At 38.9% G+C, this 17,643-nt stretch overlaps 1 protein-coding gene across 1 annotated transcript; it reads right to left on the bottom strand.

Annotated features, from left to right (window-relative positions):
* Positions 1–12,309: 12,309 nt before the first annotated feature.
* LOC110901006 lies at positions 12,310–13,371 on the bottom strand. The gene has a single exon (XM_022147861.1). It carries the CDS (start codon positions 13,369–13,371, stop codon positions 12,310–12,312), a length of 1,062 nt encoding a protein of 353 aa, XP_022003553.1.
* Positions 13,372–17,643: the final 4,272 nt, after the last annotated feature.

Genomic DNA, 17,643 nt, shown 5'->3' with positions numbered 1-17,643 from the left:
TCTTACGATCAATCTTGGATCCCGAGACTACTCACACACTCTATGATGGATGATGGATAATGGTGGTGGATGATGGTGTTGTGATGGTAGTGGTGGGTGGGTGAAGTGTGAGAGAGGTGGTGTGCCAAGGGATGGTTTGCAAATGAGCCAAACACTCCTATTTATAGCCTGCACAGAAGCACGCACACGGCCCCGTGTCCACTCATCTTCTCTTTCTTCATTAATTGCAGTTTGTCTGCATTAGTTGACCACGCTCCCATGTCCGTTGGGCACGACCCCGTGTGCAGAAGCGTATCTGTACTATCAAGATTTCCTCAGATTCTGCGAATCTTAGAGTTGACCACGGCCCCGTGTCCGCTGGGCATGCCCCCGTGGTGGGTGATAAAAGCTTCTACAACTTTGTCTTTTCTGCAGACACTTGGGCACGCCCCCGTGCTCATTGAGCATGGGGCGTGTTCAGCCTTCTGTTCTCTTGTTTTTGCTTGGGAAGATGTTGTCGGGGGGTCGGGCAAGCCACGCTTGTTCCTTTTCTTGTATTTATGTTAGATTTAGCTGCCTTTTTGCTTCTTTTGTTCATTTGAGCTTATTTAATCCTGAAAATACAAAAGGAAGACAAAAACACACTTTTTCCAACATTAGTGCTAAAAAGGGTTAGTTTTATGCCACAATTGATGTAATTTATATGTTGCATTTTGCACACATCAATGACTCCGATTGAGAAGACTCCACTTGTATTAGAATTAAAAAAATGGAAAAAAATATGAATACCTTATAAAAATTGGCTAGAAATTCTCACAAAGAACTGGCCTGCAAAAGCTCTCAAATTAGGACATCAATAAGTTTATGAATATTAATGTGAATCTCAATTACTCATATGTACCGGCTCTGTTACATACTTTTCATGTTAGAAACAAAGATCAACTTTGAAAACAACATGAATACATGTTATCACGAGTTTCCTATTCCCTAACATGTAAAAAAAATTCAAAATTTCAAATAAAGAAATTAATGCCTAATTAAGCACATAAAAATATAAATAAACTGAATTTGGAAATCACCTTCCAAAGAAGAATACTGATATCATAAAGTGAATTCCTAAGTGGATATACAAAGGATATGCTTGTATTCGTTGCTATGTTACTATTGATTTGAACAAAACCTGAGCACAGTAGCTTGATATGCATCATCAAGCTACACCCAGAGAAAGATGCAAAATTTCAAATAAAGATTTATTTTCATTGAAAGGCTCAACTTCTACTCAATAAGATACAACAATCAAGAAAAGTATTACATATGAAAATATTTAAGAGACCATAAATATCAGTGTCTTCAATTTTCATCAATCTATAGAACATTGTTTTGATTGAAATAGTAAAAGAAATAAATAAAAAACCTCCATGAGAATCAGTAGATCAGCAAGGATTGAAATCAATTTCAGATTGTCCATCTCCCATGGCTTCGGCTAGGCTATCTGATATCCTCATCATCAAAACCTCTTCACAATAAAAACCCTAAAAAATTGAATTGTTATGAATGAAAAGATGTCAGAAAATAGATAAAATTAGTGAAGATGAATGAGCAATACAGGGATTAACAAAAGAAGATTCTGGCAAGGGCTCTGGTGGCCATAGATACCCTAGATGACTATTAAGATTTGTTAATGTGAATGGGATGAAAGAAAAGGGGAAAAGAAGCGGGTGGGATGTAAAAAACCATACAATCAAAATTAAGGAATCAAAAAATTATAATCTTACCTCAATCAACCATACAACCACTCTCTTTCTTCCAATCGCATACCTTCAATGCTCCATAGCCACCGTCGCCAATACTCATCATATAACCCTGCATCACACTCGATCATCTGAATTACATCATGAAAGATCAAGAAAACATACCTAGATAGTTTTTGTGTTTGAGACAATTGAAGAAGTATGAAATCGCAGGAATTAGATGGATCTTCAAACTAACTCCAAGATATATGCCAAGATATATGAGATTGAAATTAGGGTTTTAAGGATTGATTGAAGAGACGACGTATTGGAGAAGATTTCTAACTGATTGATTGAGAATTGAGTGGTTTCCATAAAGCATTTTGCCGCTCAAACACCAATTATCTGGCCAAAGACCATTGCCACATCATGGTCAACATTATTTTGCTTTAGTATAAGAGATTGATGTAATCAATTATTTAGGCTGAAACTATTCGCACACCTTGATTTATTATTTAGTCGAAGTCGAACCGTAAGGCGCGTAGGTCCCTAACGTTAGTTAAAACCAAGATCGTCGTTAAAATATAATGTTTTTATTATAAATATATATTATAACGGTCTAAAATTATATTATTTTTTGGTTTTCAGGATGATGATGGACGATGAAATGGATGACCAGCTAGACCACCTCAATCAGGAGGAGTAGTTGGAGCATCAGCAGTAGCAGCGACATGAGCTGCCGGATCTTCTCGAGGGTCACGCATTCTTGGAGTTTCCTTCGGAGTCCGACGCTGCTGTCCGTTGCGAGAAGCTTCGGAAGATGCATGTCGGTGCCTACTTTGCAGTTTCTTGGGATGCCCTCCAGACCCTCGCGGAGCATGATAGGGCGCGAGAGTTTATTCCCCAGGGTTCACCGTAGGATCGACTTTTTGAGCTATCGTATATGTCGACCTATAGGGAGATACTTGTCGAGTTTTTGGCGTCGTTCGAGTTTCATCCTCGTCAGCCAGAACATGTTGTGGACCCGGCGCACCTCCCCCCCCCCCTCCCCCCGTTTTTTTTTCACATGGCCGACCAAGCGCGTTCTTTGTCACTTGCAGAGTTTGCGCATCATAGCGGTTTATATACGGAGGCTGAGATCGCTACAGATCTATATACGCAGGTACGTTTAACACTAATTTTTGTATTGTTATTATTTTTATTATTATTATTATTATTATTATTCAAATATATAACATTTAAGACTTAATATTTATTTAACATTTAAAAACATTCGTGTAAACAGGGGTTGGTAATGGTTAATAAACCCACGTTTTAGGGTTTTGGGCTGTGATTGCGGATAAGGAGTATTGGGACCACGTGAACTCCAAGGGGAGGGTTACGCGGATTCGTGACCCGATCTACAGGTACATTAGTTCTTATTATATTTTATTTATTTAGTCGACGTCGTCCGTAACTAGCGTAGATCCACAAACGACAACGATTTCGCAGCCCTTTAACGGCACGTTTGCAGCCGTTTAAAGGCCCCTTTACGGCTGCAATGCGACGTTAGACGTTTAACGGCACATTTGCAGCCGTAAATGGGCCTTTAAATGGCTGCAAACGCAGCTGCAAACAGCTGCGAAATCGCTGCCATTTCCGGTTGCGTTTCCAGCCATTTAAAGGCCTGTTTACAGCGACTAATGAGTAAAAAATATATTGTATTTTTATTATTTAGTCGACGTCGTCCGTTACGAGCGAAGGTCCGCAAACGGCAGCGATTTCGGAGCCCTTTAAGGGCGTGTTTGCAGCCGTTTAAAGGCCCGTTTACGATTGCAAATGTGCCGTTATACGGCTGCGAAGCTGCTGTTTGCGGCTGCGTTTGCAGCCGTTTAAAGGCCCGTTTACGGCAATTTTGCAGCCGTTTGACGGTTGCGAAACGGGCTTTTAAACGGCTGCAAAATCGTCGTAAACGGGCCTTTTAACGACGATCTTAGTTTCGACGCTCGTTAAGGACCTACGCGCCTTACGGTTCGACATGGACTAAATAATAAAAAATTATATTTTAACGACGATCTTAGTTTCGACTAACATTTGGGACCTACGCACCTTGTGGTTTGACTTCGACTAAATAATAAAACTTATATATTTTAACGACGATTTTATTTTCGACTAACATTACGGACCTACACGCGTTACGGACGACGTTGACTAAATAATATTTTTATTATTTAGTCGAAGAACCGTAAGGCGCGTAGGTCCCTAACGTTAGTCGAAACTAAGTTCGTCGTTAAAATATATTTTTTTATTATTTAGTCGAAGTCGAACCGTAAGGTGCGTAGGTCCCTAACGTTAGTTGAAACTAAGTTCGTCGTTAAAATATTTAAGTTTTGTTAGTTATCGTCGTCGTCCGTAAGGCGCGTAGGTCCCTAACGAGCGTCGAAATTAAGATCGTTGTTAAAATATAATTTTTTTAATATTTAGTCCAAGTCGAATCGTAAGGCGCGTAGGTCCCTAAGGAGCGTCGAAACTAAGATCGTTGTTAAAATATAATTTTTTTTATTATTTAATCAAAGTCGAACCGTAAGGCTCGTAGGTCTCTAACGTTAGCCGAAACTAAAATCGTCGTTTAAATATAATAACTTTATTATTTAGTCAACGTCGTCCATAACGCACGTAGGTCCGTAACGTTAGTCGAAACTAAAATCGTCGTTAATATATATAAGTTTTATTATTTAGTCGGAGTCGAACCGTAAGGCGCGTAGGTCCCTAACGTTAATCGAAACTAAGATCGTTGTTAAAATATAACATTACAATTTAACAACGATCGACGCTCGTTAGGGACCTACGCGCCTAACGATTCGACTTGGACTAAATAATAAAAAAAATATTTTAACGACGATCTTAGTTTCGACGCTCGTTAGGGACTACGCTGTCGAAATTCGTAACGAGTCAAAAATATATAATCTTTATATTATTTAGTCGACGTCGTCCGTTACGAGCATAGGTTCGTAACGCGCGTCGAAATCCATAACGAGTCAAAAATATATTGTATTTTTATTATTTAGTCGACGTCGTCCGTTACGAGCGTAGGTCCACAAACGGTAGCGATTTCGCAGCCCTTTAACGGCGCGTTTGCAGCCGTTTCAAGGCCCTTTTACTGTTGCAAATGCGTTGTTAAACGGTTGCGAAGCTGCAGTTTGCGGCTGCAACCGCGATTGCAGCCGTTTAAAGGCCCGTTTACGACGATTTTGCAGCCGTTTGACGGCTGCGAAACGGGCTTTTAAAAGGCTGCAAAATCGTCGTAAACGGGCCTTTTAACGACGATCTTAGTTTCGATGCTCATTAGGGACCTACGCGCCTTACGGTTCGACTAGGACTAAATAATAAAAAAATATATTTTAACGACGATCTTAGTTTCGACTAACATTAGGGACCTACGCGCCTTACGGTTTGACTTCGACTAAATAACAAAACTTATATATTTTAACGACGATTTTATTTTGGACTATCATTACGGACCTACGTGCGTTACGGACGACGTTGACTAAATAATATATTTTTATTATTTAGTCGAAGTCGAACCGTAAGGTGCGTAGGTCCCTAACGTTAGCCGAAACTAAGTTCGTCATTAAAATATAATTTTTTTTATTATTTAGTTGAAGTCGAACCGTAATGCGCGTAGGTCCCTAACGTTAGGCGAAACTAAGTTCGTCGTTAAAATATATAAGTTTTGTTATTTAGTTGACGTCGTTCGTAAGGCGCGTAGGTCCCTAACGAGCGTCGAAAGAAAGATCGTCGTTAAAATATAATTTTTTTTAATATTTAGTCCAAGTCGAATCGTAAGGCGCGTAGGTCCCTAACAAGCGTCGAAACTAAGATCGTCGTTAAAATATTTTTTTTATTTAGTCGAAGTTGAACCGTGAGGCGTGTAGGTCTCTAACGTTTGCCGAAACTAAATTCGTCGTTAAAATATAATAACTTTATTAGTTAGTTGACGTCATCCATAACGTGCATAGGTCCGTAACGTTAGTCGAAACTAAAATCGTCGTTAATATATATAAGTTTTGTTACTTAGTCGGATTCGAACCGTAAGGCGCGTAGGTCCCTAACGTTAATCAAAACTAAGTTCGTCGTTAAAATACAATAACTTTATATTTTAACAACGAACTTAGTTTCGACGCTCGTTGGGACCTACGCGCCTTACGATTCGACTTGGATTAAATAATAAAAAAATTATATTTTAACGACGATCTTAGTTTCGACGCTCGTTAGGGACGTACACTGTTGAAATCCGTAATCAGTCAAAAATATATATATTCTTTTTATTATTTAGTTGACGCTGTCCGTTACGAGCGTAGGTCCGTAAACGGCAACGATTTCACAGGCATTTAACGGTGTGCTTGCAACCTTTTAAAGGCCCGTTTACGGCTGCAAAGGCGCCCTTAAAGGGCTGCGAAGATGCAGTTTGCGGCTGCTATGAATTTCATAAATGAAGTAGTTAATGGTAGTTAACGGTGGGGTTACCATTATCGTTTTTGTAGTGACGAATCCTATATGTGTTCCTAAGAAAAGGAATTTGTCCATTTTTCGGGGTCTCAAAGGAGCATGGAAACACATAAGAACTCTTGAATGGAAATGGAAAAGAGATGGAACTCCAGTTCCTTCGGAAATGGTCAGATCTTTGGCGCAAAAAAAGGGGTTGATCCGTATCATCTTGACTTGGTTATGCTTCCTCTATTATTTTAATAATACCGGGTCGGGTCCTTCTCCTACCCGTATCGAATAGAACACGCGGAGCCAAATCTTCTTCATGCAAAACCTACTTGATTTAGATCAGGAAAATCGTGTGATTTTATGAAACCATGTGCTATGGCTCGAATCCATAGTCAACCCGATTTCCGATAGGGACAAACGGCTGCAAAATCGTCGTAAACAGGCCTTTTAACGACGATCTTAGCTTCGACGCTCGTTAGGGACCTATGCGCCTTACGGTTTGACTTGGACTAAATAATAAAATAATATATTTTAACTACGATCTTAGTTTCGACTAACATTAGGGACCTACGCGCCTTACGGTTCGACTTCGACTAAATAATAAAACTTATATATTTTATCAACTATTTTATTTTCGACTAACGTTACGGACCTACGCGCGTTACGGACGACGTCGACTAAATAATTTTTTTTACTATTTAGTCAAGTCGAACCGTAACGCGCGTAGGTCTCTAACGTTAGTCGAAACTAAGTTTCTCGTTAAAATATATTTTTTTAATATTTAGTCGAAGTCGAACCGTAAGGGGCGTAGGTCCTTAACGTTAGTCGAAACTAAGTTCGTCGTTAAAATATAAAATTATTGTATTTTAACGACGATCTTAGTTTCGACGCTCGTTAGGGACCTACGCGCCTTACGATTTGACTTGGACTAAATAAAAAAAAATTATGTTTTGACGACGATCTTAGTTTTAATGCTCGTTAGGGACGTACGCGGTCGAAATCTGTAATGAGTAAAAAATATATTATTTATCGACGTCGTCCGTTACGAGCGTAGGTCCGTTACGCGCGTCGAAATCCGTAACGGGTCAAAAATATATTTTTTAATTATTTAGTTGATGTCGTCTGATTATTATTTACTGACTGGTTTCCTTTTGTGCAGGTATCTTCACAAGATGATATTCACTTCCATCATCGCTCGAAACAAGAGCCGAGAGTGGTGTACGAGCGGTGACCTGTTTTTCCTATATTGCCTCTTGTACAAGAGGCCGTACGCTCTCGCACACGGGTTGGCACAGTACTTCACTTCCGCGCATCATCAACAGCTGGATCGCGGATTATTATACGGCGACGCCAACGTCACTGTGATAGCCCTTTCGTTGGGCTATCACCCGGAGACTTACCCGCGTTTAGGCAAGGCGATACAGCCAAAGCGGATGGGGATGAACACGATATCCGAAATGCACGTTACCAAATATTTCCCATGCGTGAAGTGGTTTAAGGGTGCGGACAGCCAGCCTTACGCGCCTACGCATCTGCCAACACAGTTCGAGCTGGTATATCCCCCGCGCGATCCGGAGGTGCCGGAGCATGAGCTGGACATGTACATTCCGGAGTCACCACAGCCGCGTGAACCACTTGGGGCGCCTCAGTTCCCACGACATGTTGGACCCGGTCCTGCCTCATCATATCAGCAGCTACGTCGCGACTTTGACAGGCTGACGAATGTGGTGGAGTGGATGGCTGTAGAGCTGCAGAGGCTTTCACAACGTGAGGGGTTACCACCACGACACTTCGTTCCGCCTGCGGAATGGCATCAGTAGAAGGAGCAGTAGGAGCAGCAGGATCCGCTGCCAAAGAATTTTATCTTTTGTTATGTATTTAGTATTGGAACCGTATATATGTCTATCAAACTTATGCTTATATTATAACTTTTGTTTGTATGTACAAACTTATGCTTATATTGTACATCTTTCGTGACGTGACTACCCTTAGTATTTAGTCATATTATAACTTTTGTTTGTATGTACAAACTTATGCTTGTATTGTATATACTATATTCAGTCATATTATATCTTTTTTTGTATGTACAAACTTATAATATTATCGGTATAACGTTAACAATATAATATATTTGAACCGTATATACGTCTATGAAAATATTTTAACGGTATATAATATTATCGGTATAACGTTAACGGTTATATATTTTAAGCGATTTAACATTAGAACCGGGTGAGAATTTCTACCACAAATACACCAAATGACCAAACAAAATTCTGAAAGGTTATATACGCTGCGTATAGCTCTATACGCAGCGTATGTAAACTTTGTGAAAAACTAATGCCTCAAACCTACCAAAATGACCCAAAAAAAATCTAAAGGTTTATACGCTGCATATAGTGGTATACGCTGCGTATAGAGCTATACACTGCGTATATAAACCCTTGTTTTCTGTGCAATGATTGCTGATAAGGCTTTGAAATCCATGGTTTATATATGTTGCGTATAGCTCTATATACAGCGTAGGTAAAACTAGGGTTTGTTAGGGTTTGGTGTACAAATAGGCAACTTGGTGTGCCAATATGCACACCCTTTTTGCTACCGATAGTCAGATTTGTGGATTCCTTGGTAAAACTAGGAACCATTGGTGAACAAAGGCATCAAGCTAAGTAGAAGTATATCTCGCTTTTTTCATTAACATTACAAACACAATCCAAATATCAGGTAAAACTAGGAACCGTCGGTGAATAAAGGCATCAAGCTAAGTAGAAGTATATCTCGCTTATTTCATTAACGTTACAAACACAATCCAAATATCACACAGTTACAAAGCATGAAGTTTAATACAACGCATAAAAAACAAAACCAAGACAACAAATCACATGGCGAGTGACTATGTAGTACATGTACATTGTTGCCTAGAATGATCTTTGATCTCTAGATCGCAAAGGATAATCATAACTTTATTGAATACTGAAATTTGAATACAATGGAATGAATTTTACAAATGAATTCTAAGCCCTATTTATAGTTTCTAATGAGTGCGAGTGAATAGACGCGTCTCTTCATGAACGGGTGTGTCTCTAGGATCTTGTGGATGATATTTAATCTTGAAGAGGTGTGTCCTTTTTTAAAAGTCATGGCCCTTGAATCCTTGTGACTGAAATTGAATGGATGTGTCTCCAAGGAGACATGGCGATTTCTTCAATGAAGTTGGTTATCAACTTCCAACTTGACACCTTTGGCCCTCACACTTTATAACTACCCTAAATTACCTAATTACATAATCAACCCTTGTAGTATGGATGTGTAGAGATTAGTATTCATTCACCCCCTAATCTTGAACATCCTTGAGTTGTTGTAGATCTTGAACTCTGAGCAGTTCTCGCATTGTAGCAAACTTGACCCTTGCTAGTGCCTTTGTAAGTATGTCTGCCCGTTGTAGTTCTCCACTTAAATGTTCCACATTGATGTCCTCGTTCTCAACGCATTCTCTTATGAAGTGATATCGTGTAACAATGTGCTTGCTTCTTCCATGAAAGACTGGATTCCTCATGAGTGCTATTGCAGAAACATTATCCACCCTGAGTGTTATCTTCTCTTCCTTCCAGCCTGTAATTTCACTTAACAATCTTTTAAGCCATAGTGCTTGGCATGCTGCTGCAGTGGCTGCCATGAATTCTGATTCACATGATGATAATGCCACTATTTGTTGCTTTTGTGTACACCAGGTTATAGGTGATTCTCCAAAGTAGAATACCAGACCAGTTGTTCCTTTTCCTTTGTTTGTATTAACTCCAAAACTGATATCACTATAACCTGTGATCTTACATCCTCCTTGCTTCTTGTTGATGATTCCATGCTCTTTAGTTCCTTTGATATAACATAGTATTTTCTTTACTGCTTTCAAGTGTTGCTCCTTTGGTTCTTGCATGAATCTACTAAGCAAACTGACTGGGTAACATAGATCTGGCCTTGTATGCAATAAGTACCTGAGAGAACCTATCAGGCTTCTGTAATGTGTTGCATCTACTAGATCTCCTTCTTCAGTCTTCGTTAATTGTGTTCCTGGATTCATGGGAATCTTTGTGTCGTTGCAAGATAACATATCAGCGTCTTTGAGTATCTTGTTGATATAGCATGTCTGCTTGATGGCTATCTCACCCCCTGCTTAAATGACTTCTATTCCCAGATAATATGCTAGCAATCCTAGATCACTCATATCAAACTTGTTCTTCATCTGAGATTTGAAAACATCTATCTCCTTCCTTGATGTTCCAATGACTATCAAATCATCAACATAGAATCCAACTATCAGCGTAGAAGTCTCACTCGTCCTTGTATAGATTGCATTCTCTAAAGTGCACTTCTTGAAGTTAAGTGACTTTAGGGTTTGATCTAACTTCGTATTCCATGCTCTTGGTACTTGTCTCAATCCATACAGTGCTTTTGATAGTCTATAAACCTTTCCTTCATCTCCTGGCTTTACAAATCCTTCTGGTTGTGATACATAGACCTCCTCCTTGAGATCTCCGTGTAAGAATGCAGACTTCACGTCTAAATGATGTACCTCCCAACCTTGATATGCTGCTAAAGCCAACATTATTCGAACTGTCTCTATGCGTGCTACTGGTGCAAAGACTTCGTCAAAGTCTATTCCGTGTTGCTGAACATATCCTTTTGCAACCAGCCTTGCTTTGTGTCTGACCACGTTTCCGTTTGCATCTTTCTTAGTCTTGAATACCCACTTTAAACCTATTGCCTTGTGATCTCTTGGCAACTCTGTCAATCTCCAAGTGTTATTTTTGTTTATCGAGTCTAACTCTGCCTTCATTGCTTCAATCCATTTTCTGTCACTAGATGCTTCCTTTTAATTCCTTGGTTCTTCTTCAGCAAGTAGTAATTCTTGTGGATCTACTTGAATTTCCTCCGTTTCTTCATACAGTTCTTCAAGACTTCTCAGTTTTACTGGAGTGTCACTAATACTCTCTGTTGTACTTTCAGAGGTAGATGGACCTCTACTTGATAATCTGCTTGAACTTCTTGCTGAGTTCTGATTGTACGAATGTGCTGGCGGGGTTACATAGGAGTTTGGTTCTTCTGTCTGATCTACTCCTGAATTATCATGATGTGGCCTGCTACTACCAGGACTACTTGGTTCATTTTCTTCTAACTCTGGTGGGTTGTCATCTTCTTGAATGACAAAGTTTGTCCATTCGGGATTCCCTGAATCTATCGTTTCCATATAACTATTCCAGTTCCATGGTTGACCTTCCATGAACTTTACATCTCTACTGACACATATCTTGTTATTCGTCGGATCATATAATCTGTATGCCTTTGATCCTTCTTCTATTCCAAGGTAAACCATAGGTGCACTTCTATCATCTAACTTCTTTTGTTGAAGTGGTAATACCTTAGCGTATGTTGTGCAGCCAAAAACCTTTAAGTGTTCCAGATTCGGCTGTCTTTCTTTCAATGCTTCATACGGGGTCTTATTTACCAAAGCCTTCGTTGGAATCCGGTTTAATACATATAACGTATGTCTTATTGCTTCTCCCCGGAAATTTTGTGGCATGTTCATTGCCTTTAACATACTTCGAGTAGTTGACAACATCGTCTTGTTTCTTCTTTCCACTACTCCGTTTTGCTTTGGGGAATATGGCGCTGTAAGCTGTCTCGCTATGCCATTGTCCTTGCAATACTTGTTGAATTCAGCCGACGTGAATTCTCCTCCTCTGTCCGTCCTTAGCATTTTTAACTTGGTTTGAGTTTCTGTCTCCACCTTTACTTTATACAACTTGTTCCTCATTCTCCTGACTCGCATTAATAACTTTCTGTTTCTGTCGCGGACTGTTAGTAAGTCTCCATCCATTGCTATTTTGCAACCAATTTCTGTGAGTTGTCCGAGGATCAATATGTTGCTTTTCAAACTTGGAATGTAGTATACTTGAGAAACAATCTTTTGTTCCTGGTTCAGACATTCCAACAGTTTTGAACCATTGCCTTTAATTTCTACATGCGACCCGTCTCCAAACCGGACTTGCCCTGTCACCTTTTCATCTAATTCTCTGAAGTGACATCGCACTCCTGTCATGTGGTTGCTGGCCCCGTTGTCTAAATATCATAGACTTTCATCTTCTGAGGTGTAACTTGTTGGTTCTATGTGTTCTTCATTTAGTAGAACCCTTTCTTGAACAACGTTTTCTTCTTGTATTGCCATTAGCAATACGGGTGTTTCGTCTTCCTCAACGAGATTTGAATGTTCTTGTACAACATCTTTCTCATGACAGTCTTTCTTGAAGTGTCCATACTTCTGACACTTGTAGCACTGGATCTTACTTATATCTGTTTCGTTTCTTCCAAAATTCCTCGAATTCTTAGACCTTCCACCTCTGGGTCTATACGAAGATCCTTTGTTCTTAGTGCTTTGCCTGTCTTTATTGTCTCGCCAGTTTCCACGCGGTTGGTTGAACCTGCCACGCCCGCGATTTCCAAACTGTCTCCCTCTGCCTGAGTTGTTGTCGTGATGTGTAAACATCAACTTGTCTTGACTTTCTCCTCGGCTTCCTTTCTTTTGCTTAAGTCTTTCTTCGAACGTTTTTAACCTTCCGACCGCTTCTTCTAGCGTCATTGTTTCTAGATCAGAGTACTGTTCCATCGAGGCGACAATCTGAGTAAACTTATCTGGCACTGCATTCAGGAGTTTGCGTACCAAAGTCGGTTGACTCAGTGTTGTCCCTAATTCGCTTGCCCGGGTAACTACACTGTTTATATTTGCGGTGAAGGAGTCTATAGTGTCATCTTCCCTCATTTGCATTAACTCGAATTCTGATAAAAGTGTATGCCAACGAGCCTTCTGTACCCGATCAACACCAACGTGTCTTTTCTTGAGATTTTCCCAAATTTCCTTTGTAGTTTTACAACTTGCAACTTGCAATACAACATCCTCCGGTATTGCTTGGAATAGATAAGCAATTGTAGCCTTATCTTTCTTAACATCCGTTTGCGTATTTTCTGCCGGTTCAATCGTTTCCCAAAGTCCATTCGCTTCCAAAATCGTTTTGATGCGAATTGCCCAAACCATATAGTTTGTTGCTTTCAAAATAGGACACTGGAATTGGGAAAGAGAACTTCCTTCCTTCTGAATTATGACTTGTGAATTTAGTCCGGTTGTTCCTGACATGTCTTCTGACCGAACAATCTTCACTTTCAAAAACTTTTATCTTTCTTGGTTTCTACAAACCTCTAATCCTTAACCCCTGCGTATAACCCAACGCGTAACAAACAATCAATCTAATTCGCACTAAACCCCGGAATCAAAAACCTAGATTCCTAACCCCTGGTTCGACCCTGAACCGAAATAAACTAACTTGCGAATTGAGAAAGAATAATAAAACCTGATCGCGAATTCCCTGCGATGCCTTAGAGCCTGATGCTCTGATACCAATTGTTGCCCAGAATGATCTTTGATCTCTAGATCGCAAATGATAATCGTAACTTTATTGAATACTGAAATTTGAATACAATGGAATGAATTTTACAAATGAATTCTAAGCCCTATTTATAGTTTCTAATGAGTGCGAGTGAATAGACGCGTTTCTTCATGAATGGGTGTGTCTCTAGGATCTTGTGGATGATATTTAATCTTGAAGAGGTGTGTCCTTTTTTAAAAGTCATGTCCCTTGAATCCTTGTGGCTGAAATTGAATGGATGTGTCTCCAAGGAGACATGTCGATTCCTTCAATGAAGTTGGTTATCAACTTCCAACTTGACACCTTTGGCCCTCACACTTTATAACTACCCTAAATTACCTAATTACATAATCAACCCTTGTAGTATGGATGTGTAGAGATTAGTATTTCATACATCAAGCGGTGCAATTAGAGACAAGCGTATAAGGTTGATCAAGAATGCAAGTGGCTTCGGGTGGATACTGACTTCTCTCGTAGCTGTGGAGACATGTCTCATTCGTTCCTAAATAATTACTAACTTCCACAATGCAATGTACAATAGCACTGACCAACAATGGACTATTTTCCTTAGGGCATGATAAATAATTTAGTTCTTCTGTAAAATCTTCACACCTACGCGCAACTGAGTGGAACGTTTTCCTTGTTTATATCCCCAACGGAAACCCTTAATAAACTGATTTCCGAAATACTTCCTTGCCAAGTTCTCTCCATAGACCTGTGTAGATTGTAACGTCCCCGGATATCTTTGCAGATTAGAAAGTCTTGGTGTAGAAGGATTTGGATTACGAGAGAAAATTGCTTTTGTTTTAGCAGGAATTGGAATATTAGCAACTTTTAGTTTAAAAATTTTTGGAATAAGGGGTCCCAAAGATATACCGCACAAAATTTTAGATGTAGTTAGGGACAATAAAAATGCACTGGACAAAATTTTAAAATGTACTTTTGACTAGAGGTGTAAACATATGAGATGAGCTCGGCTCATTTAAATTATTTAAATTAACAGAGTTTGAGCTTGACTTGTTACGAGTTCTATATATAAAAAGTTGAGTTCGGCTCATCAATATTTTTGAAGCTCGACTTCGACTTTTTTGTTTTTTTTTTCAATATTGACTAGTTTATTTTCATAAACATATACAAGTATTTATATATGCTTAGAATAATATATATATATAGGTGAAGAGTGTGTGTGTTTATATATGATATGTTTGATAAGACTCACGAGCCTATTCAAGCTTGGTATATGAAAGTTGGATCGAGGTCGTTTAAGGTTTACTCAACTCAAGATCTTAGCAAGTATGTCTTAAGTAGTAGTCAAGAGCGGTTCAACTCAGCTCTTGTACACTTTAGTTTACACAAAGGACAAAAAAAAAACTACACAAAAGCCTATGGATGAGCCGGATATATTATGGGAGTGTGGGTAAGAGAGGAGCCGGATTACAGGAGTGTAGGCTAAGAATGAGTCATCTCTACTGATTTATCCTTCTGTGATTGTTTGTTTTGGATTCTCTAAACATGACTTGGGTCAGAGTCACTGATCACAAATATGTATAGTAAGAATCTAGATATAGAATTACAAAAACAGTAATATATAAGGTACGTACCCGTGTACGGGGGAACTGTAAAATTGTAGTATTGCAAGAAAAAGCAGTACGGATTTCAGGAGAGAGGATGCCATTTTGTGTAAAATAATGTATTGATTTCTTTGCATTAATTCTAACATCATCTGCATTATATATATGTGTGTTTAGTGGTGGGAATGCATCAATAACGAGACTTGTATGAATGCAACTACCTGCATGTTGACAAATTGCTTGAGGACGTAGCTAAAACGACTTCTTACTTGGGATTTCCAATCAGAGTTTATATATAGAAATATCTTTATCATTTTGTGGTGGAGAACTTTGTCCAACCAATTTCCATGCGTATATTTCCTATGCATTTCCAACAAAAAATTTTTTTTACATGTTTTGACCAATATTATTTCCAACCGTTGTTGCAGAAATCGGCCTAGGCGGCCGATTAATCGGCGCCTAGGCGCTAGGCGGTCACTTACTGCCTAATTTTGAGCTAGGCGGTCAATTAATCGGTCATGGTCAAAAATCGGTCAAAATCCGTCCTAGGCGGTCAAACTCGGTCCTAGGCGGTCAAAAATCGGATTAATTGGACAATATTAGTCGGTAAAAGTCGGTCAAAATCGGTCCTAGGTGGTCAAAAGTGGTCAAATCGGTCAAAATCGAACCATACTATCTGAAACTTGAAGTATTTATGTGAATTTTGAAGTATTATTTTTATATTATTGGGTATATATATATAATTTTGAAAAAATACATACAAAAATCCCATTCCGATTAATCCCGATTAATCCCTAGGCTGTACCTCACCACCCGACTAGCGCCTTCTACAACATTGTTTCCAACACATCGTGTTGAAAAATATTATTTCCGATAATTTTGTGACCACACTAGCTCTTAAGCATTTCCGGCAAAAACAATTTAACATGCATTTCCAATCATTACTTTCCTACTAATTTCCTACGAAACTTAGGTTCTCTTTTTTCCTACGCATGCATTTCTGGCCACCAAAATAATTTAACATGCATTTCCGATAATTACCTTCCTACATATGAAATACCAAACTTAGGGGATGTTTGGTTCATGGAATATTTTTTAAAGGAAGTGGAATTTGAATGGAATCCTTTCAAGCTTAATGTGATGTTTGGTTCGTTTAGTTAGTTTGTTAGTTAGCGGAGGAATTAGAATGCTAAACTATCTAATTTACAAATACCCTAATTTACCCTTTTCTTCAACTTATCTTCAAGACAAAATAACATGAACAACAACGAAAAACATAACTAATCTTCTTCTTCTATCCAGAGCCTACCTTCATGTTTTTCCTTCTTGATTCTTCAATTCACTGATTGAAGGTTTGAGATCCATAAATTGACTCTGGTACTTTCTAAAGAATATTTCGATAACCCGAATTTTAATCTTCCAATTGAAAACCCGACTTCTATGATGCAAACGATTCTGGTTCTGCCTAATGAACAAGGGAGTGGACTATTATACCAACTTCATCGCGATTTCATTTGAACTTGGCCAGGGCTCCATCGGTATTGATCTTGTTCAAGGTTCGAGTTTAATTTCAAGGGCTTCATTGCTTTGATTCTCACCACGTTGGGTTTTGTTTCAAGCTTATTAGACCTGCATCGATCATTCATGTTCAAGGGTTGTTCAATGTACAAAGCTCGACTTATGTTTCTAATATTTAAATTTGTTTCTAATTTGTAACTTGGCAAATTTTCTGGTGAAATATATATATGAATTTATTTTCAAAAAGAAAATTGGATTTTAATTTTTTATTTGTATTTTGATGTATGGTTTTGGTTTTACTTTTAGTTTTTAAGTCACCATGATAGATGTTCATTCATAGACGATGATAGCCGCTAATCTTTTGTTATGAGTTTTGATGGTGATACGTAAGGGTGTTCTGGTAATATTTGAAAATTCCACTAGAATGTTTAGGCCACCCGAGGTGGTTAGCTTTTAGCCCGTGATGATTTTGTATAACGACTGACAGAAAACAAAACACCACCGCCACCAAACTATATAACACATTCAACTAACAACGTGTGATATTTATCACGCGTGAAGATAATGTGAGTGATCGTATTTTTGGGTGTTGTTGAGTGTTGTGAGTGATGGGTATTGTTGGGTGTTGTGAGTGTTGAGTATTTCCACTAAACTCCACCACCCCTACCCCTTTATAGTTCCATCAAAGAAAGGAAATGAAGCGAACTTGGTGTGAGGTGCTTACCCTCTTTCATGAAGTTAGTTTATTTTTATAGTCTTTGAGTCCATGGAGTTGTATTGTTTTAGGAACTCACCATTTATACAGGAAGGTATAGCGCTTTGTTTCCTGTTGAGCGATATGGCCTAGGAGCTCATCCCTTTTTCAATTCATGGGTATATATAGCGTCGGATCCC

Source organism: Helianthus annuus, chromosome 13, assembly GCF_002127325.2.
Source record: "Helianthus annuus cultivar XRQ/B chromosome 13, HanXRQr2.0-SUNRISE, whole genome shotgun sequence".
Lineage (NCBI taxonomy): Eukaryota > Viridiplantae > Streptophyta > Magnoliopsida > Asterales > Asteraceae > Helianthus > Helianthus annuus.
This window is presented reverse-complemented; position numbering and strand designations above follow the sequence as displayed.

Coding starts and splice junctions, on each gene's coding strand:
- LOC110901006 (XM_022147861.1), bottom strand. CDS start 13,371: ATGTCAGGAACAACCGGACTAAATTCACAAGTCATAATTCAGAAGGAA.